Source organism: Lissotriton helveticus, chromosome 6 (genome assembly GCF_964261635.1).
Source record: "Lissotriton helveticus chromosome 6, aLisHel1.1, whole genome shotgun sequence".
Lineage (NCBI taxonomy): Eukaryota > Metazoa > Chordata > Amphibia > Caudata > Salamandridae > Lissotriton > Lissotriton helveticus.
Genome location: NC_136067.1, coordinates 435,262,109 through 435,282,217, shown reverse-complemented (window position 1 = coordinate 435,282,217; position 20,109 = coordinate 435,262,109). Strand labels below are relative to the sequence as shown.

The window sequence follows — 20,109 nt, the reverse complement described above, 5'->3', positions numbered from 1 at the left end:
ACAATGGTTCTCGTCCTTCCTCCACCACAGATCACAAAGAATCAAGGCGAACCACTCTCTCTTCCAGCCCTCTCCAGTATTCATGGGGGTCCCCCAAGGGTCCACCCTATCTTCTATACTCTTCAACCTGTTCTTGGAACCATTAGCTAATGCACTAAATTCCACGAACATTCTCTTCCAAATGTACAATGACGATACTCAACTCTATTTGAAAATCTCCTCACGGAATAACATAATTTCACTCAACACTACCCTCACGTCTACTCAAAACTGGTTAACCGAGAACCACTTCCTGCTCAACACCTCCAAAACTGAATTCCTTCTCATCTCTACTCTGAACCACATCTGAAAGTTAGACCTCTGATTGAATCACCTCACTGCCTTCAACTGCTCCCCCCTCATTATAGACTCAGCCAAATCTCTCAGAATCACCCTGTACAAGCATCTGAACATGAAGAATCATATCAACAATGTGTGTAAGGGAGCTAAACACTTGATGAGGATACTCAGAAATATCAAACCATTCCTTCCACAAACAGATTTCAAGCAGGTGGTACAAGCGTTGTTTTGCCGAGACTAGACTATGGCAGTGCTACGCTTTGTTGCCTCCCCAAATATACCTTGGCTCCGCTAAGGACATCACTGAATGCTGCGACCAGATTGGTTACGGGCACCAAAAGAAATGCGCACGTATCCCCAGTTCTAAAATCCCTTAAGTGATTGCCCTACGAAGCATGAATTCAGCTAAAGATTGCTTGTCCATCGCACAAAGCCCTCCATTTCAAAGCCCCCATTTACCTAGCGCAAAAGCTTGAATTATTTGGTGGTGGTAGACCCTCAAGAAGTGCTAACACTTTCCTCTTGAAACCACACATCTTTAGCAAAAAGAGAACCTGCCACCGAGCCTTCTTCGGCGCTGCCCCAAAGATCTGGAACTCTCTTCCACCGGACGTACACAGAATCTCCTCCACGGTTGCCTTCAAATTGGAAGTCAAAAGATTCCTAATGAACAATTTCTTACCTTAAATGGGTTAGGATCATCTGCTCTAAGTCACTGATCCTACAACTGTTAGACCTTCACTGGATGGTATTCTCCTTTACCTTATCATTTGCTCCCCTCTTAGCCTGCTATTTACCAGTTATTGTATATTTATCCTCTGACTCCTTTGTCCTGTAATTACTCTTGTTTGTTATTCTTATTTGATGGCGATATTGCATTTATTACCTTCCTTCCATACTTTTGTAAAGCGCTCAGATATCCTTTGGTATCTTGTACACGCTATATAAAACTTTATAAATAAATACATTTATTTATCACGGCTGTTGGCGAGCTGTTTAACCACTTTGTCATTTGTACAAACTATGCGCCTAAGCACATTCTGCTCATTATGTGGAACAGAGAACCCAACTCAACTGGATGAGCTGACTTTTCCTATTTGACGTCCTGTTGCCAAATCTAGGGCAGCAGAGAAACATTTGGTGTCAGTTGAAAATGTCAGTCTGTGTTCATTTGCAGACGGCCCCTATCACTGAAGGGAGCATGGAAGGTCTCCATGAGGGTGGCTGCAGTCACAGACATCTCTCACTCCATCTGGGGGCCTCATACTTCTCACAGGGGTGCTTCAGCACAGTCGTTAAAAGCGCAGCGCCCCCTTGCTGTCAATGTTGTTGCCGATGCGCTTTTGGCCTACATTCATAGGGTGTGATTCTCTTTGCCCGTGCCTAAAGGACATTCTTCTGAAGTGCACAAATTGTGTGCTACCTCCGGGGTGATGCACAAATCCAGGGTCCATAAAGGCCTTTTTGCTTGTAGCTTGAAGTTGCAATGTGGCACAGCAACTCGGGCAAAGTTTCCCCTCACTGGCACGTGTGTTTGCCCTATACAACAGCCACCACTCAGTGCATTGTTTCAAAATGTGCTTGAGCACGATGTACATTAGAGAAGAGACTGTACCATTGTATGTGGCATATTCTGTAACGCCAACCTACATGTGAATAACTTCGGTGTGTTCGGATGGCAATTTACGGAAATTAATACTTTTGATGATTGGGATCCTGGGGCATTGTGTATGTGTATCTGCAAGAGTAGATGCCTATATGGTGTGTTGCCTCAAGTTATATTTTCTTCACATAATAATATAATAAAGTATTTTCTGCAAAATCGCAAGGATAGTTTGAACAGGCTATACTACTTTGGTGACTAGATTTATTCAAAGAGACTTGGTCCATTCACCTACGAAAACATGTTCAAGGAAGCAGCACACAGCAAAGCAAACATTGTTGGGGTATAGTGAAGCACCTGAAAGTATTAGAATATTTAAGGAGTTTCTATTTAGGACCATTGTACTAATAAATTGTACGACTTGAAAGAAACACAAACACAGACACCCCCCAAAAACACACACAAAGCCACACACACAGGCACCCTTTCCAAACACACACACGCACACACATACTCTGAACCCGCAAATTCCCTCTTCAGGCATCCTAGGGCTTGTTAACTGTGTTTTAGGGCAGGTGTGAAAATGTTTTCCAGAACTGGTTCTAGTTCTCAGTCAAGCCCTTTAAACAAGTCAACATACAAATAGCATTACATCATAGTAAGGAATGATCACATGTAGAGTGTTTCTCTTGGTGTTATGTGACTTTTTTTCGTTTCAGCTCAATGGATAGAGAAGCACTGTATAGTCATACAAAGCAGGGTTACTTTATTTTTATACATATTATCAGAAATTGAAACTACAATTAGGTTGGGCCTGTATGAAATTAAGAGTGGTACCATTTCAAACGCACTGTAAAAGCCCTCTAACATCATGTATGTTTTTACATTTCCAAATACGTATTAATTTTCTTGATAACCATTGAAATAATTTACACTATATGAAACAAAGACAGACCTTGGGTATGTGTGCTAGTCTCACGCCACATTTGGTGTAATTCTGACTAGCAATTTTTGCTATATACAAGGGAGCAGATTTACAAGCCCCTTGCGCCACTTTTGCGTCACTTTTAACATGGGAAAAGTGACGCAAAAGTGGCGCAAGGGGCTTATAAATCTACCCAAGGTTTCCATTTATAACGTTTCACTTGACCAATTTGCACAAGAATTGCCAGGATAAAACTTGCTAGCATTTATGCTTTTTTGTAACTTTTTTCTAAATTCATCAAATACATCAAATCTGATCATTTGCAATCACGTCTCAGCAAGTTGACCAGTGAAAACATGTAACAATTGTTTAGAAAAAAATGATCGTTTTGTATAGAAAATATGTCAGTTTGTCATTATTATCGCCTACACCTTTTCTTTCCTTGCATAGTCAAACAGGACTTAAAGTCGAGTCTTTAGAGTGGTCTTAAATGACAGCAGGCTGGTGAGAGAAAAAGGGGGAGGGATCATTTTGGGCAGTGCAACACGGGAAAGACTCATTTAGGATTGTGATATGTTTGGCAAAGGTATCAAGAGTAGATTAATTTTCTTTTGGTAGAATACTATTCTGCAGGTGCAAGTTTGGCGTGAAGGTATGTGTGGTTTCAGGGGCAAATGAGAATGAAACTTGATTTACTACTAAATACTTGTGTTTGGCAATATCAATAACATATGAGATATTGAAGTCGAAAGAGTATTCTCCAAAAATCGAGGAACAGAGACCCCCTGGTTAATAGAATTCAAACAAGAGGCTCTGTGTTCATTTTTAACATTGTGACGATGAGAATATAGTAATATTCATCCTACAAGTTAGTGAAAGAGTGGTTATCTTAATGATTCAGCCATGACTAACTTTAATCTTTTCTGGAAGAATAATGATAAAGATTCAAGAACAGTGAAGAACATAAAATAAGATATGTAACAACAGTTTCAGCAGATAGTGGAGAAGGTTCACGTAGAGTGTGATTCAATGCTATAATAATCTGTTGAAAAGTTCAGAATCAAGATTTTGTGGCGTTTTCCTTGTGATATTCATTTTTGTCAAGTGAATCCAATATTTGTAGATGTATCTAGTTCTTTTGTGTTTTTCTCTAACGTTTTTTTCTATTTATGGGGACCATAAGATCAGTGATTTTACAGAGATATGTGATAACATGAATCTCAAATATTTGTGAAGTGGCTGAAAATATTTTCTCTATACACATTACGACAGAGTCCTGCAAGATTTTCTTAAGTAGTAATTTGGGGATTTGATTGTGTTTTTCTGTCCTGTGGAAGATGGCTCGAGGTCTAAATCTAAAAAAAACTACTTTATTATGTGTTGATGATGAAAAGTATTAAATGAGATTGAATATACAGAAAGTGTCATCGCACCAGTGGTGTGATCCAGTGTTTACTGAGGTCATCACATAATTATAGTGATTATAGCAATGAAAGTAGGGTCATGGTCCAGTTTAATTATTTATTAATAATTTAATTTGTAGAGTCAGGGATTTCGAACATGGAATAGTTACTCTGATTGACAGAAGTGCAAACATAGAGGGAAAGTTGAAAATGAAGCATTAAAAAATGTCTTCAATATAAAAGCAAGCTACAATCATTTGTGAAATATATTAAATGTAATAGCTGTCTGGAAAGTGGGGGTGAAGAATTTGTTTTCTGTTGGTACACTATAGTAACTACTTCATGTGGCAGGCCATTTAAATCAAGGTTGTGCATATATACAATTCCTTATATTATGAGGACACAGCGCCAGGAGACAAGAGAATTTACGTAGCGTCATCCTCATCAGTTGGACATCTGAGGGATGGAAGTTGATAGAGCAAACAACCAAAACAGCAAAAGTACAGTAAATGATAATCAGTCAAGACAAGAGACTGGCCAAATACTAAATTCTGACACCACGCTGTTGCCTGCCTGTTTTCAGTCACTCTCATTTAAAATTGGCACGTTTTCTAATAAAAATGTGTGTTTTGCTTCCGCACTTCAGCTTCTAATGCCTGTGCCATAGACAAGTGACATACCTAATAGGTTCTTGGTCTTCTTTATCTTCTTTGCTTTGTGCTATCCTGATTCCACTCTTCTTTGCTCGTGGACAACCTGAAAGACTGCCAAAAAAATACACATTTAATAAACACAGTTTACAGAGAGAGTTGTTACAAAAACCAGTCAGTTATTCATTCAGTACCCATTTTGTAAAACAACCCACCCTATGGTACACCACTCTTTCTCAAACAGTTTTCCGCTGTTATTCCACCGTTGCTCACTTTGCATCCCAGTGAAAGTAGATTGTGGTAGTTATGCTTAATGTAGTTAATTTGATTATATAACATCGATCAATCTAAGTGAAAAACACAGAGCCAAACTGCAAATAAGGTTTAAAAATTGCTGATTCAAAATGAGATGGCCTATAAAGTTTGGGAACACTGGTGATATTCACAAACGTTTTGCTATCCTCATCCCACGTGGGAAATGGTATGTGATTTACTCCGGGAAAAGGCAGTATTACATCCATTCCCTGGGAAATGGTCATCCAGCACCCCCCGAAGAAGATGGTATACAAAGGAAGAAATTCCTAAATGTGGAAAAAAAATCACACTGAGAAGAAAGTACACTTGCACAAATGCAAAGCATACTAATTTGCACATTTGTATAGCATGTAAAACATGCATACCGAAAGCCCTTCCTGTAAACACAAATGGAAATCCTCATAGGCTTTCTGTGTCAGGTTTCTCGGAATGCCCTTGTGAAACATGGAAATGTGTGCCCATGTGACAATGTATACTTATGAATTTTGATTTCATAAGTTAAGCTATCACTTTAAACTTAGACAAATCTAAACGGTTTACATCATGGGGCTCACACAAAGCAGCTCTTTTCCTAAAAAAGGATCAATGGTTAGTTTATTTAAAATTGGCTGGAAATCCAGACATTAGCAGGAGTAAACATGAAGATAAGGTACATTTTCAAAAAAATATATTGCATCAACTAGAGGACTAAGGGCAGTATAATGTAATTGACTAATGCAAGTGGCTGGTTTCTGAATTTCTTATACTGTGTGTCTAATTAACCACACTCCTTGCATTCAGATTTGTCTAAGAATAACGTGACATTTCAAATTATGTTCAGTGTTTTGAGAAAATAAGAAAGCAAATGATTCTAACTAAATGCAAAAAATTAAAATCAATACACAACACAAAATGGCATTCCATGTTAGAATTTGATTTCTATTTGATTTCAAACTAGCTTAAGGTGTTCTCATATGTGACAATGTAGACAAAGTATATAGGGGCCAGATGTACTACATTTCTTACCAGTCAAAAACCCTCCGATTCGATACATCAGAGAGTCAGTAGCTAGTAAAAAACATACAGTTAATCTGAATGTTTATCCGTCCTTAGGCACCACATGTGAAATTGTGTCTCTTGTTTTAAGTGAAGGTGACTGCACATGCCATTATTAATATAATACATTTACAAAATTAGCTGCTAGGACTAAATTGAGATTACTTGTTAATTTAGTTATCTATGATGCACATGTTTTAAGGACACATCTGACACCCATGGGCACCTGAACTAAGAAAAGGCTTTAAGATTTACTGTTGCTTAATGCAAGAACAGGTGTCTGTACATTTTTAAAACGGAGATATCCATGAGAGGTGGAGCTAGAATTTTAACATTTCTGCACATCTAATGAGTCCCTGTGCAGGGGTAGAAATTATACATATTCCACAGGATGTATTTAGGATGTATGAGTGAAATATCAACCACCTACAAGAAATATCCTGATTGCGTAAAAATCTGCTGTTGACTTCTAATACTGCAGACACAACTTCAGTGGTATCCATTCACCTACGTGTCAAGAAGGAGTGGTCATAAATAGTAGGTTTCTGTTTTTAAAAAAATCTCTTCCAACCTTTATATGAGGTAACCAAGGTGAGGTAACTTACAGTCCAATTAGTTCCTAAAAGTAAATATCTTGGACAATGCAACAAAAGATCACTTTCCTAACTGCCGCAACCAGTCTAAAACATGAATTGCTATGGTTAAATGCGCTATTTCCAAGAAAAATAATACGTTTTAAGTCCTCTGTAAGAAGAAATTCGTACCAGTTACTAACTTTCCAATTCGGTAAATCAGAGAGTCTGTAACCAGCACACACATTTTCAACTTTACAAACAAACATGATTAATGGTTACCTATCTGGTGCTTGGAAGAGCATGTTTATGGGTCCCTTCCAAAGACTGAGTCGATATCCTATGGATCAACTGGAATTACAGTTAACAACTCCCAAAGTGGGGTCTTAGCACATTCACAAAAGCAAAGGCGTCCCCTAGAGATTCTTTCTCATATGCAAATTAAGGTGACAGTTTCATAGGGAGTAGGCAGTTGTCTTGAAGATCCCTGCTAACTCTCACTGAAGTTTTTCAGAACTGAAAACTTTGTTATGAAGCACCTTGTTTCCTTTAAGGAAATCAAGCTCCCTTAAAAAAAAAAGGTTTCAGTTTTAAAATGCAAAGACATTCATGTGTGGTTTGAGATCCCTTGTAGACCACCATCCCAGCCAATCAGAGGGAATTGCATTTTGCAACCTGCCTAATGAATATTCATTTGGAAGGTCGTTCAGTGACCCTTACCTGTGAATTATTATTTTATGAACTGACCAATTAATACATAGATCTGTTTGCAAAATAATTTAGTGGGTATAAAAAGTGTGTGTGCAAATTCTGACCACTTTTTGCCAGGACTCTTTTAGTACATATGGCCTATGTTTCTCTAAGATACCTTTCAATTGCTTGTCTGTTTGGGTATAACACATTTCTCAGAGCGATGTAAATGGCACATCAATGAACATATATTATGCTTTGCTTTTATACATATGATAGGTATAATCCACTTACAAAATCATGTATGATTGGTAGGTAAAGGAGGTTAACGCAAGCCATGCACTTGTCAGAAGTTGTTGGTAGAGCATTTATGCCATACATACTATGGAAAAGTATGGACTGCAAATGTATACCCAAAATATTGCAGTCAGAGGCAGTTATAATATTTATTTTCTCATTGTATTTCGAGTATTATATAACTTTCATGTGAATTAAATGTCAATAAATTTATGGAGAAACAGACAAATGAACTCTCCTCAAACTCAAATCTTTGTTACTTTAGTTAGAAGTGTATTGTTCATTCTATGTTCACATATTTTTCCTACTTTAGTCAGCCAGTACTTCATATTACTAAAGCTAGGAGAAAGCTGGCAATAAAATGATGATCTTTTCTTACAAAGCAAGGTGCTTCGAATTTCTCAGAATATATACATATGGACCGTGAACAAGGCTATGGTTGAAACGTGAACAACGGACAGGGTTTTGAACGTGTGTGGTAGGAAATGGCACCTGCAACGTGTCTACATAGAATAGGCTAACATTATCGTGGGACGGTGCCAACAGGAGGGGGTTGACCCCGAACCCCCTGGATATCAGACCAGAGGTCTCACAATGTTACTATGGGCCTCTGCACACGTCTATATGTAGCTGCTGAGTAATTACTCTGTGTCAAGCATTAACACAAACAGACATTCAATGTGCAAACATGTATTTAGCAATCACAGCGAACAATCAGAAGTTTTTGTGTTCTTCTTTAATCCTGAACGATTGCCCAGCCAACACGTTTCATCTGGGGAGTTCCCCATGACCTTTTCAGGGCTTATGACAATGCGAAGGAGATGAAATCTCTAAGCCGGTTTTACCTCTGTCCCACCTGCTTCTTAGAAACGGAGTCAATCTTATTGGATCGGAGGGGTCCAAAATACGGCCCAAAAAGGAGTGAGTATAGGGGCTAACTCTGTACCGGTTGTAATAAACTAAATTTTAATAAGCATTTACGACAAACTCTCGCTATCAGGACTAATCAACTCCATCACAAGACTGCTATGAATTTTAGCATCCTGCTAGCTTGTTTCACTGATCCATTCTCCAAACAAAGCCAATCTGCCTAATCTTTCCCCTCTATCCTGAAAACAGCATTTGGAAACCAAATATACCCCCAATTGGACAAACAATGTGATCCCTTAGTACAGTATACTGGCATCTTAAGAGCAAAGTATTATGTTTTTGGTAAGAGGTGGTAATTTTAAATTCTAAAGGTGGGGCAATGAGAGGAGTAGAGGGCAGGGGCTCTAAAAACCTGTCTGCAAAGGGAAATAAAGTAAATTAAGTTCAAGATAGGATGTAAATTTCACATGGAACAGAAAACCCTCATGTTCTGATGAATAGAAAATATAGAGTTGGTATGGATGTTAGTAAATATTTATTTATTTCACATCTTTATGATGCAGAACTACGCCGGAACGTTATGAGCCAACTGTACATCAGAATGACATTGGGGTGCACAGCAACCCCTTGCAAGTACGTAGCAAGAATACATGATCAGTACTTTATCAAATGACAAAGTGTAAGAAATCAACAACAGTCTCTGGAAAAAACAAGGCATAAAAGCCATCAGAGATTAATATATTATGAGATGGCTCTCAGCTAACAAAGAGGGTTATTAAGAATGAAACTGTGATGGGAGAGGCAAAGGTACAACAAAAGAACCACATATTTTAGGTTCATGGAACGAGAAAGAAAGAAAATGGTACAGGAGGATGGGGCAAGATGAGAAGTAAAGAAGGAAGTGGCAAGAGATAACGTTGACCAAAGAAAACACATGGTGGAAGAGGGGTAACTGAAAGTGTGTAGACAAGTTCAAATTAGAAAAGAAAACTAAGGAAAAGTAGAGGGCAGAAACTAAGTGCAACTGGTGGTGGTGTACAAGTAGAAGAAAGTGGGAGGATAGTTCAAATGGAAATGGGCTCAATTGGAGGAGATACAGACTAAAGGTGAGAAGATCAGTGGTTGACGTTGGGATTATAATTAAGAGTCATTTGTTTTAAAAGATGAAGAGAAGGAAGGCTGTTCTGCAGGAGATGGTAAATGTCAGATAAGGATATGTAAACTACAGGTGCAGGCGGAAGTTAGAAGGTGAGGGAGTTAACATTTGAGGAGAGCTACAATGAGGCAATGCTCAAGGAGAGATAAAGACAGCATCAGGAGGTTAAAGACTGGGAACATCTACAGTGGGGAGGACAATAGGAAACTGAAGCGGAGGTTACGGTGAAGCCAAAAGGTGATGGGGTTGAGAATAGTGGTATTCCAGTGGTGACTACTCTAGATCGAGATTACACCAACTGGGTGAGTGGCAAAAGGACTCAAGATGAAGTTGAAGAGGAGAGGTGCAAGATAGTCAAAGTGTGGTAAAGAGGTTATCTGAGGTACATATTAGTGACCAGACCAACTAGAATCTAAGAGGAGGGTCATTTTTAGTATTTTGCAGAATTTGAGCAAGTCTTTTAGGCATCTTAGGCCAACTAGTACCTACTTCTAAATGGAGAAAATCCTTCGGATAAAAATGTGTCCCTTATGTTTAGAGTTTTGTATGAGATTTGTCTTGAGGTTTGACAGAATTTTTTTTATTTGTTTAGAACTGTTTGTAATCAAGGGGTAAAAACATATTGGAAGGAAGTATTGAGAAATGTACAAAGATCAAGAAAACTGTCTTTGTAGACTCTCTGCAAGAAAGAGTAGGACAACAAATCAAATACATAGGGGGCAGGATGGTTCAGGGAAACATGTATTACATTTTAGCATTTGAGGTAAAATAAAATCCATCTCTAACTTTCAACAAAGTAAATGACGCATATGTCTCAGGGCAGTTGTGTTTACCTTGCCTCTGTAATTAAGGAAGTAGGTCATGTATAATGATACCAGAAGTGAGTGCAGTAGGGGATTTCTGATCTTGCCTATGGGTAGAACCCAATGCCAGGAATCTTGGGCATCACTGGTTCCTTTACAGAGGCAGGGTTACAATATAATGTTTGACTCTGAGCTTATCTTATTTGGTTGATAATGTGCCACCGTTTATTTTGAATCCATTTCCATGTGTTGCAGCTTGAAATATTCACCATTTTTTATTTCATGTATTTTTTGTACATAGGTTTACCATTCACCATGCCCTGAGTTTAGGTGCTTTCAATATTGCTACACATTTGAGATGTTAATTATTTAATTTTTAATTTGTACCACTCTTCTACTTGCCCCAACCTACATTGGGTAATTCATAATATTGCTTACATTTGGTAAGGTACAGTAGCTAGATTGTGACACTCTCTCACTAAAGTCCATTGGGATCACTGCCTGCTCCTAAAAAATATATTTTTTTACATTCTCAAAGGGGAAGGGGTCGCTTGGGGACTCTTTCTTGTTTGCTAATGGGTTACCACCTGCTTGAAGTAGGTGGTAAAATGCAAATGTTTTGCAACAGCATTTTGGTCACAAAACATTCTTACATGCCACTGAGATTCAGTATTAGGAAGGGACCCCCTAAACATGCCCCTTCCTAATACTGAATCAGTATGTATTCGCAATTCCAAACCAGGATTTGTTAACATGTTACTGAATCGCAATTTGGGTCTGATACAAACCAAAATGCATTTTTCCAGTCGCACATAGTCCGATATGCAGAAACCGGAAAAATAGTTGATACATCTAGCTTTGCTAAATTGGACAACACAAAATAATTTACTTCTTTAGGGAACGCAATGTGTGATTTATTTCTTGGATTTATTGGGTTCCTGGGGGACATGCTTTATCAGAACAACAGAGCAGATAATCTATTAAAATGTTTTTCTGTAGAATATGTATATGTATACTGAATGTGCATAAATCATGTAAATCATTGATCCAATAAATCTAAACGAGGAGGCACTTCCAATGCTGTTACCTATTGGATTCCCTTTTATTTAACTGATCTGAGATCCTAGGATTCAAAGCAACTCAAAATACAGTAATCACCTTGAGCAAATCCAAAGTATCCTTTTTATGTCACAACTGCTTATAGCGCCACCAGTTGAAAATACTTGACAAAGGTGGTTGGTGTGTTTTGTGCAGTACTGGTATTAGAATTTCATTGACACCTACTGTGCGTTTGAATACAATTTGTTCGGCGTTGTACAGAACATTATTCACCCAGGTTGCAGAAAGGGAGTTCTGCCAATGAGTTGTAATGAAATAAATAAGACATTCTCACAAACTAGCATATGTTTTTAAATATTTACCATTTACAGCTGATGTAACAAGCTCAATCCAAATAAAGGACTGCCCAAAATATAATGGAATTTACCTGTGTTTGACAGAAATGCATGCAACCTGCATATCAAGCAGACATACTACAGCCCTCCCAGCTAGATACACCCTCGAGAGTGTCTTACACACTTGTGAGATAGCAAATAACACAGAAGACAAGCCCATGGAGTCTTTCCCAGTTGGGCTCAACAAACAGCATCAGTCTCCCGAGTATGTGTTTTAGGATCATGTAGTAATTAATCCCAGGATACAAATGAGCATCGCTTTGTGACATATTAGTTCAGATAAGTCTGGTTCATACGTAATTAATGAACCACAACATTACTACTCCCCCTCCTACTCCCTCCTGCCCTGACAAACAGTTGAATTGTCCTGGCTTCTAGTTTTGCATGATGATCATTCCAATTGAAATGGTAACATGACAACATGGTCAGAAAAAAGGTTTCTGTTTCCAGATACCTGAGAGCCTAGCTAGAGGAAAGGACAGCCACTGCTCAATGTGGTTGGCTGTTGGAAGTAGTGTCTAGTGTATAACAAAGGAAAAATTGTTCCTTTTTTAGGTGTCCCCTCACTCACCGGGGTTGCCCCACGGTGACATGCTTCATCATTGGGGCCATCCCAGTCCTCTACGGGCTGGGGCGTGCTACGACTTGCGAAGTTACGTAGGAGCACTTAAATGGACTATGTGTGGTGCATGTGTATTTGTGGGGAGTGGACTATGTGATGAAATTAAAAGTTACCTGCCCAGTAGGTTCCTAATAAACTTTATTCTGGCCTCTAGGTGGTAGTATTAAAAACGGGGTAGGGAGATAGGCTATCCTAAACTTAATGTGTCCAGATGTTCCTATCCACTCCTAAGTCGACATGTTTCGTGCATACCCCAAGCACTTCTTCGGGACTACACAGGGACCAGCCCTGTGTTCGCCATGCATTTATACCTACCGGACCGGAGGGAGAAACAGTAGGTGCCTAAAAACAGGAGGTAACCGGAGCACAAAGTTGCGAGGATACCGATACCCCTCCGACTCCATGGGGCCCAGTTAGGTCTCAAAAGAAAGAACCACGTGTTTTAGGGAACAAAATACATAGGTATAAATGCATGCACTTAATAGAGTTTGCTGCAGTTTATAACTTTTTACGAATATCTCATTGATAGAGTAAGGAGTGGCGAACACAGGGCTGGTCCCTGTGTAGTCCCGAAGAAGTGCTTGGGGTATGCACGAAACATGTCGACTTAGGAGTGGATAGGAACATCTGGACACATTAAGTTTAGGATAGCCTATCTCCCTACCCCGTTTTTAATACTACCACCTAGAGGCCAGAATAAAGTTTATTAGGAACCTACTGGGCAGGTAACTTTTAATTTCATCACATAGTCCACTCCCCACAAATACACATGCACCACACATAGTCCATTTAAGTGCTCCTACGTAACTTCGCAAGTCGTAGCACGCCCCAGCCCGTAGAGGACTGGGATGGCCCCAATGATGAAGCATGTCACCGTGGGGCAACCCCGGTGAGTGAGGGGACACCTAAAAAAGGAACAATTTTTCCTTTGTTATACACTAGACACTACTTCCAACAGCCAACCACATTGAGCAGTGGCTGTCCTTTCCTCTAGCTAGGCTCTCAGGTATCTGGAAACAGAAACCTTTTTTCTGACTTTAATGACTGGAGGGCGAGCCAAGCTATTAAACCCTCTAACTCCCTTATTCCTTTCCTAACATGACAACATGGCTCAGGACTCAGTGGATACATGCTCTCTGCTAACATATGTGTGTAATTATCTGGTAATTCGTTTTTATTCTGAAAGGACTGATGAAACAATTCATCCTTCTTATGTAGATACTTTGAATATTGTTAAATTGATAATAGTAACACCTGTTATTTACAGCACTTAGACATGGCAAAACTGCAATATTAAGTGCTATATATGCAAGTTATTTTCAGTAGCAGTGTTGGTTTATACATACCATAGACTTCTCTGGCAGGAAATAAAAAGGTTTAAAAAACCCACACGGAGGTTCACACCTATGTTGAAGTTGGTGGATCATGTGTGCTTAGCATGCACTATATGCATAGATGATCCTTTGTGAATGGGAAACATGGGTTAACGTCAAGCATGTCAATTCATAGAAAGGAAAATGTATTTCCTTATTTACCTTCTATGTGAAGCATAATTTCCAGTAATATGTCCAGAGCCGTCACAACCAGGGGTGGGACACCTACAATTAAAAATATGGATGAGGTAAGGTGCTAGGAAAAAGATTAATTGCTGTTCCAAGCATTATTTGGCGTTGATTCAATTGGATATTTGTGTATGTGATAACATACATGCAGTAGTAGTACACTGTGTAACATCTTGTATAGTTGGGTGCTCCCACCGAACTGCCGGAGAGTATCACATTGTGGTGATACTGCTGTACAGCTATATTCAGCTGAAGAAATGACAGCTTATAAAGCTTATCAAGGCAGGACCAATCGAGCTTTTGTCATCATATCCCCAAAAAGTATATGGCCCAAGAAATAAAAACTGTTACAACATATCATTGTAAATCACCTGTGCTACTTGTATTTCTGTACAAAATGTGTAAATCAGCAGCATGCCTACATTCAATACACACAGATTCAAACGAAGTTTAGTCATGTCGGCAGAAATGTTCTGTTGTGCCCACTGCTTAATTTGAGGTGGTTTCCAGTGCTCAGGAACGGCACTTAATCATTAACCCCATTGCTTTTCATCAGCGCCAGTTAAGGGCAAATTAATTTATGGTAGGCATTGGGAGATTAAGTGATTTGCCCAGAATCACAGGATGTTGAGCCGATGCCGAGACTCGAACCTGGTTCCCCAGCTTTGAAGTCGGCAGCTCTGGCCATTACCCCACATCCTCTCCCCACTATCATGGTTAATAGTTGGTTCTCCTTTGGGCGGAGGAAAACTGGGCTTGTGTAAGGTGCCTCCAGACGAGAATCCCAGCACTTATTTAATTTACAAATTAACCACTGACGGATGTGCATCCATCACTCCATAACTAATTTACTATTTTGGTTTAAATTTCGGGCTATTCCCTCACATTTGACTGTCATTTGTACCTTTCTGTCTTGTTTCTTACTTGCAAGTTCATCACACACACCCACACATTTACTCACACACTTGCACATGAGCACATATTCAAAGACACATGCACACTCACCGTAGGACACTCACATGAATGCATACTTACAGACACAATCACACAAACACATAAATAATGTATAATGCCAATGCTGGACTTGCAATGGGCCAGCATGAAAGGGTATCTGCGTGGGATGTGTTTTTTGGTCACGTCATATTCCACAGGGCCAAATAAAAAGGGCCACGCTCTGGCCGTTTCAAACCGGCCTCTCTGGCAGTGCTGGACTGCCTGAAATTACAGTCCAAAACTACATAACAAACACACACACCTGCAGACACACACTCATGAGCACATGCTCATACATGAAAGCATACTTATATTCACGTCAATTAACACGTGCAGATGGAAAATAACAAACATGCACACTCACAGGCAGACCAGCTGCTACCACTTGTTAAATCCGTCCTGAACCCTGACACTAAAATAGTTATTCACCGCCCTCACCTATGTCGTTCTTAACTTTTAACTTTCTGGTCCACCTTCCCTGGTTCTATTTTGATAACCCATTATTTCCACGACCATTGTTTTTTTACAGATTTAGATACCAGTTTTAGTACTCCGAAATTTTAAACGGTGAATACTGGTTTTCTCCCTGTATCGTAAAGGCTCTCTTAGAAATCACTTGCTTGTTTATGTTTTCATTACCGTCACACCACATATTTGTCTTTTTCCAAATGAACACATACATTATTGTCACATGTCCATGCATCTCCTAAAAAGCTAGCATGTGTTTAACACCAATTTAGTATGATCTCACACTCATCTCTCTGTTTCAAAATGTTGCGACTCAAAAGGTCCTCTTTGTAGGAACCCTGGGACATTGTGTACAAAACCATTTTGCACTTGCAAACCTTGTGATTTGTACATTCAAAGGTTTTGTAACTGCAAAGTAGTTTATTACAATATTTTAAACCTCATTTAAGTTCCGGAAAGCCTTTTAAGACTCTCAAAAAGGTATTTTGTGACTTATTCCAACTAGCAGTTAGAAGGGTGCATGAATGTGACATTGCTTCTTATTTGTGATTTGCAGTGAAATGTATCAATGGTTAAAGCTGCAAACTATTTATGAGTTACTGATAATTCAAAGGTGACAGATTTTTAAAGAAGAATTGAAAATTGTTTTAGGTGACCACGAAAGGTGTCTGCATTGGTTTGAGGGACCACTGCATGTTCTTCCTGATGTCCTCCCAAAATGGGCAAGATTTTTATTTTTAAAGCAGCACCTGTCCTTTATGACATATGGCTCCTTAAAGGAAATGTTTTCCATTTGGGAAAACAAGAGCAAGGATGATGCAATGCTGTTGGTTACAGCCCACCATCCCTGGGTTCATTGCCGACCACCATAGTGACCTGGATAAATAATATTTATTAGGCAGGCTGTCCAGGGACTGGTTATTTTGCGACTTGACCTATTAGTACATTGATCACATTGGAAACTTGCAGAAATCAATGCCCTCCTCAAGAAGACCACAGCCTACCCGAATGACCTGAGCACCTTCTGACCCAAATGCCTACTTCCCTAGCCAGCCAAAGTGATTGAGAAGGCTTTCAACAAGTAACTTGCAACCCACCTCGAACTTCAACATCTTCTAGACAACACTAAATCATGATTCTTAAAGAACCACAGCACTGACAGCAGTCACCATTGCCAATGATGACATTTGATTCATCCTGGACGAGGGAGAAATAGCAGCCTTAGTACTGCTCGACTTCTCTGCGCCCTTTGACACTTTCTCCTATAACACCCTCATCAGAAGACTCCACATGATTGGCATACAAGGATCCACTCTCAAATAGATTTGTTCCTTCCTCATGAGAGGAACCCAAATGGCCAGGCTGCCACCCTTCACATCAGAGCCAAGAAAATGATATGCAAAGTCCTCAAGGATCATTCCTGAGCCCCCCCTTTTCAACGTCTACATAACAACGCTCGTCAACATCATACGAAACAAGACATTATTGTCATCTCCCACGCCAATACCCAACTCATCCACTCATCCACTTTCTGATGGACAAAACAACCACCAGAACCAGCTTCACCAACTGCTTGACCATGGTGGCAGACTGGATGCAAACCATCTGCCGGCAGTGCAACTCTGGCGAGATGAAAGTACTGATCTTCGGCAACAAGAGCTCCCCATGGGACTCCACCTGGTGGCTTTCGGAGCTAGGATCAACACCCACAGACCACACAAGAAATGTAAGGATCATCCTAGATGACAAGCCCAACATGGCAGCTCAAGTCAACGCTGTGTGCACCTCCTCTCCTGCTTCAACATCCTATGCATGCTGCAAAAAATCCTTAAATGGTTGCCTCAGAACACCAGACGGACCATCACGCAAGCCCTGATCACCAGCAGGCTGGACTACAGCAAGACTCCCTATGCTGGAATCTCCAAACCTTCCTACACAGACTCCAGACCATCCAGAACACCACTGCAAGACGTATAAGCAACCTCCAATGTGGCATCCACCTTTCACTGCACCTTAGGAAGCTTCACTGGCTCCCCATTCAAAAGCGCAGTGCTTCAAAGTTATCACACACACATACAAAGCCCTACACAACACAGGACCGGATTACCTGAACAGCTGCATACACATTCACCAACCCAACAGACACCTAAGCTATGCCTCACTCTCACTCGCACACATTTCTCGCATCCCCAAAAAGAAAAACTGGAGGTGGTTAATTCTCTTACATTGCACCTAAGACATGTAACAACCTCCCTCAAATCATCAAAGCCTCCTCATCACTTCTCGAGTTCCGCAAGAAGCTGAAAACCTGGCTCTTCGTATAACCATCTTGGAGACTACAAATCTACACACCTTCCTAAGCACCTGGATACTTTTTCGGGTAATTAGCCCGCTATACAAATCAATATAACATAACTTAACATTACTAATTAAAAGGTCACAAATAGTAATTTCTTAATTTGCACTATCTGTTTGCAACATGCTTTTTTGTACATCTGACTGTAGATCACTGTCATTTTATTATAGTCAGTCTACGAATTCAGGAACCTTGGGATGTATTTACACTACTCTATTTAAGATCTCAGAATGAGTTTGGTGATGTATATGTTGTTCTTTTATTGCCTCTGAAACTGTCTGTGGACCAAGGCATAGCATAACATGACAGAACTTGACCTACAGTCTGTGGAGTAAAAGGTGCTCTAACTAAAATCATGAAGACCACATAAACAGGCATGTTGTTTTGGTTAAACAATTTTAGAATAAGTTGAAAACTATAACATTTACTGCTTATTAGATTTGTTGTATGTTAGCTCATATATACTGATAAGCAAACTTTGCAGCTGAAATATCACACAACCATTCAAAGTCTGAATCTTTACTTTGGCCTTGATTTAGGGACAAACTAGAAAAGAGTGCTAATGCCACAGATCTTCAATGCATTATGCTTTATTGATGGTACATACATGAATCTGGTTTTAAATGTACAGTAACATGGTGAAAAGTTGTTTCCAAATGTATTTTTGCATTGAAAGGTGTGAAGCACCAGTTTTTTATTTCCATTGCAAACAACCATGGTTTTCCAACGTGCAGTGTAACACATACCACAGATTTAAGAATACTTTTGTATGGATCGGCCATCTCTTAATGGGGCCTTAGTTTTCATTGCCTGTACCACTTTTGAATAACCATCTTATACCCCTCCATTTCCTTAATTCAGTGGTGCCCTGTATGTTGAGGCTATCACCAAGCATTGAAACTGCTATTTCTTCAAGAGTAAACACTTCCATGAAAAGGCGCTGCCAGTTTATCAATAGTTTTTATTCCATATTATACATTGGTCCACTGATTGCATTCGAAGCAATGTTTTAAAAAGAGCAGATGAAGATGACTTTTTAACACTAAATGCATGCACAGGAGTCATGTGAAATTATCGAAATTATCTCACATCTGTTTGGTCGAGGCACCTACTAGCCCTCGGATTTTATGTAAAAGCCTTGCTTGATAAATTACTTTATAGTTCCTATACGGCTCCTCATTATGTAACGTAATATGTGTTTTTGGAATAAGGTGATGAACAGCCATGTCGAAACTCCGTGTGTCAAGGCAATTCTTTTTGTACAAAGCAATATGCAGTACCCATGTAATATATATTTGTAATGAAGAGGCCTCACCAATTTTTAGGAGTACCAGATCACTGATACTAAGGGCATCTGTCAGGGTGGCGAAGATTATTAATTCCACTACCCCAGCTGGACTACTGTTCTCTGCCAGTGCTGCGGAGATCTCATTGCATTCAGAGGCTCCTCTGAAGGCACTAGGGGGGATATGTACTAGTAAGTGGTGAAGCGTGCCCTTAGCGTCCTTGGCTTAAAGATGTGCTCCGCCACTTCGGAAACACAAGGCTGCACCATATTTACAAGAATGTGGTGTAGCCTTGCATTACCCCCTGTGATGGCGCTAAGTTTAGCAACTTAGCTCCAACGCAGGCACCCTTGCACCTGAGTGCAAGGGTGTCTGTGTGCAGGGGAGGATTGGTTATGTGTAGTAAGGTGTCCCTTCCTACACATGAACAATCCGAAAAGGTTTGTTTATGTACATGAAGGGACACCTTCCTGTACACATGGGAAAAGCAAAAACGAGGAGAAATAATGCATTTCTCCTTGTTTCGCCAACTTAAGACCAAGATTTTCCTGGTCCTAATTTTGCCGCTGCCTCCTATCTACGCCACCCTTGTACATAGGGGGCAGTGTCAAATACAATGGGTGTTGCGGAGAAGTGTGGCTCACTGGTTAGAGGAGGCAGACCTGGAAGCAGAGGTCAGCCCGGGACCAGGGTTCAATTCCCGGCTCGGC

The 20,109-nt window shown here is 39.9% G+C and overlaps 1 protein-coding gene across 1 annotated transcript in view; it reads right to left on the bottom strand.

Annotated features, from left to right (window-relative positions):
* MYT1L (myelin transcription factor 1 like) overlaps positions 1-20,109 on the bottom strand; it is a 1,346,830-nt gene that overhangs the window by 34,032 nt on the left and 1,292,689 nt on the right. The window contains exons 17-18 of the mRNA XM_078647878.1: positions 14,270-14,332; positions 4,951-5,034 (exon numbers count right to left, since the gene is read on the bottom strand). Coding sequence (XP_078504004.1) covers positions 4,951-5,034; positions 14,270-14,332 — 147 coding nt within the window. The remainder of the gene's footprint in view (positions 1-4,950; positions 5,035-14,269; positions 14,333-20,109) is intronic.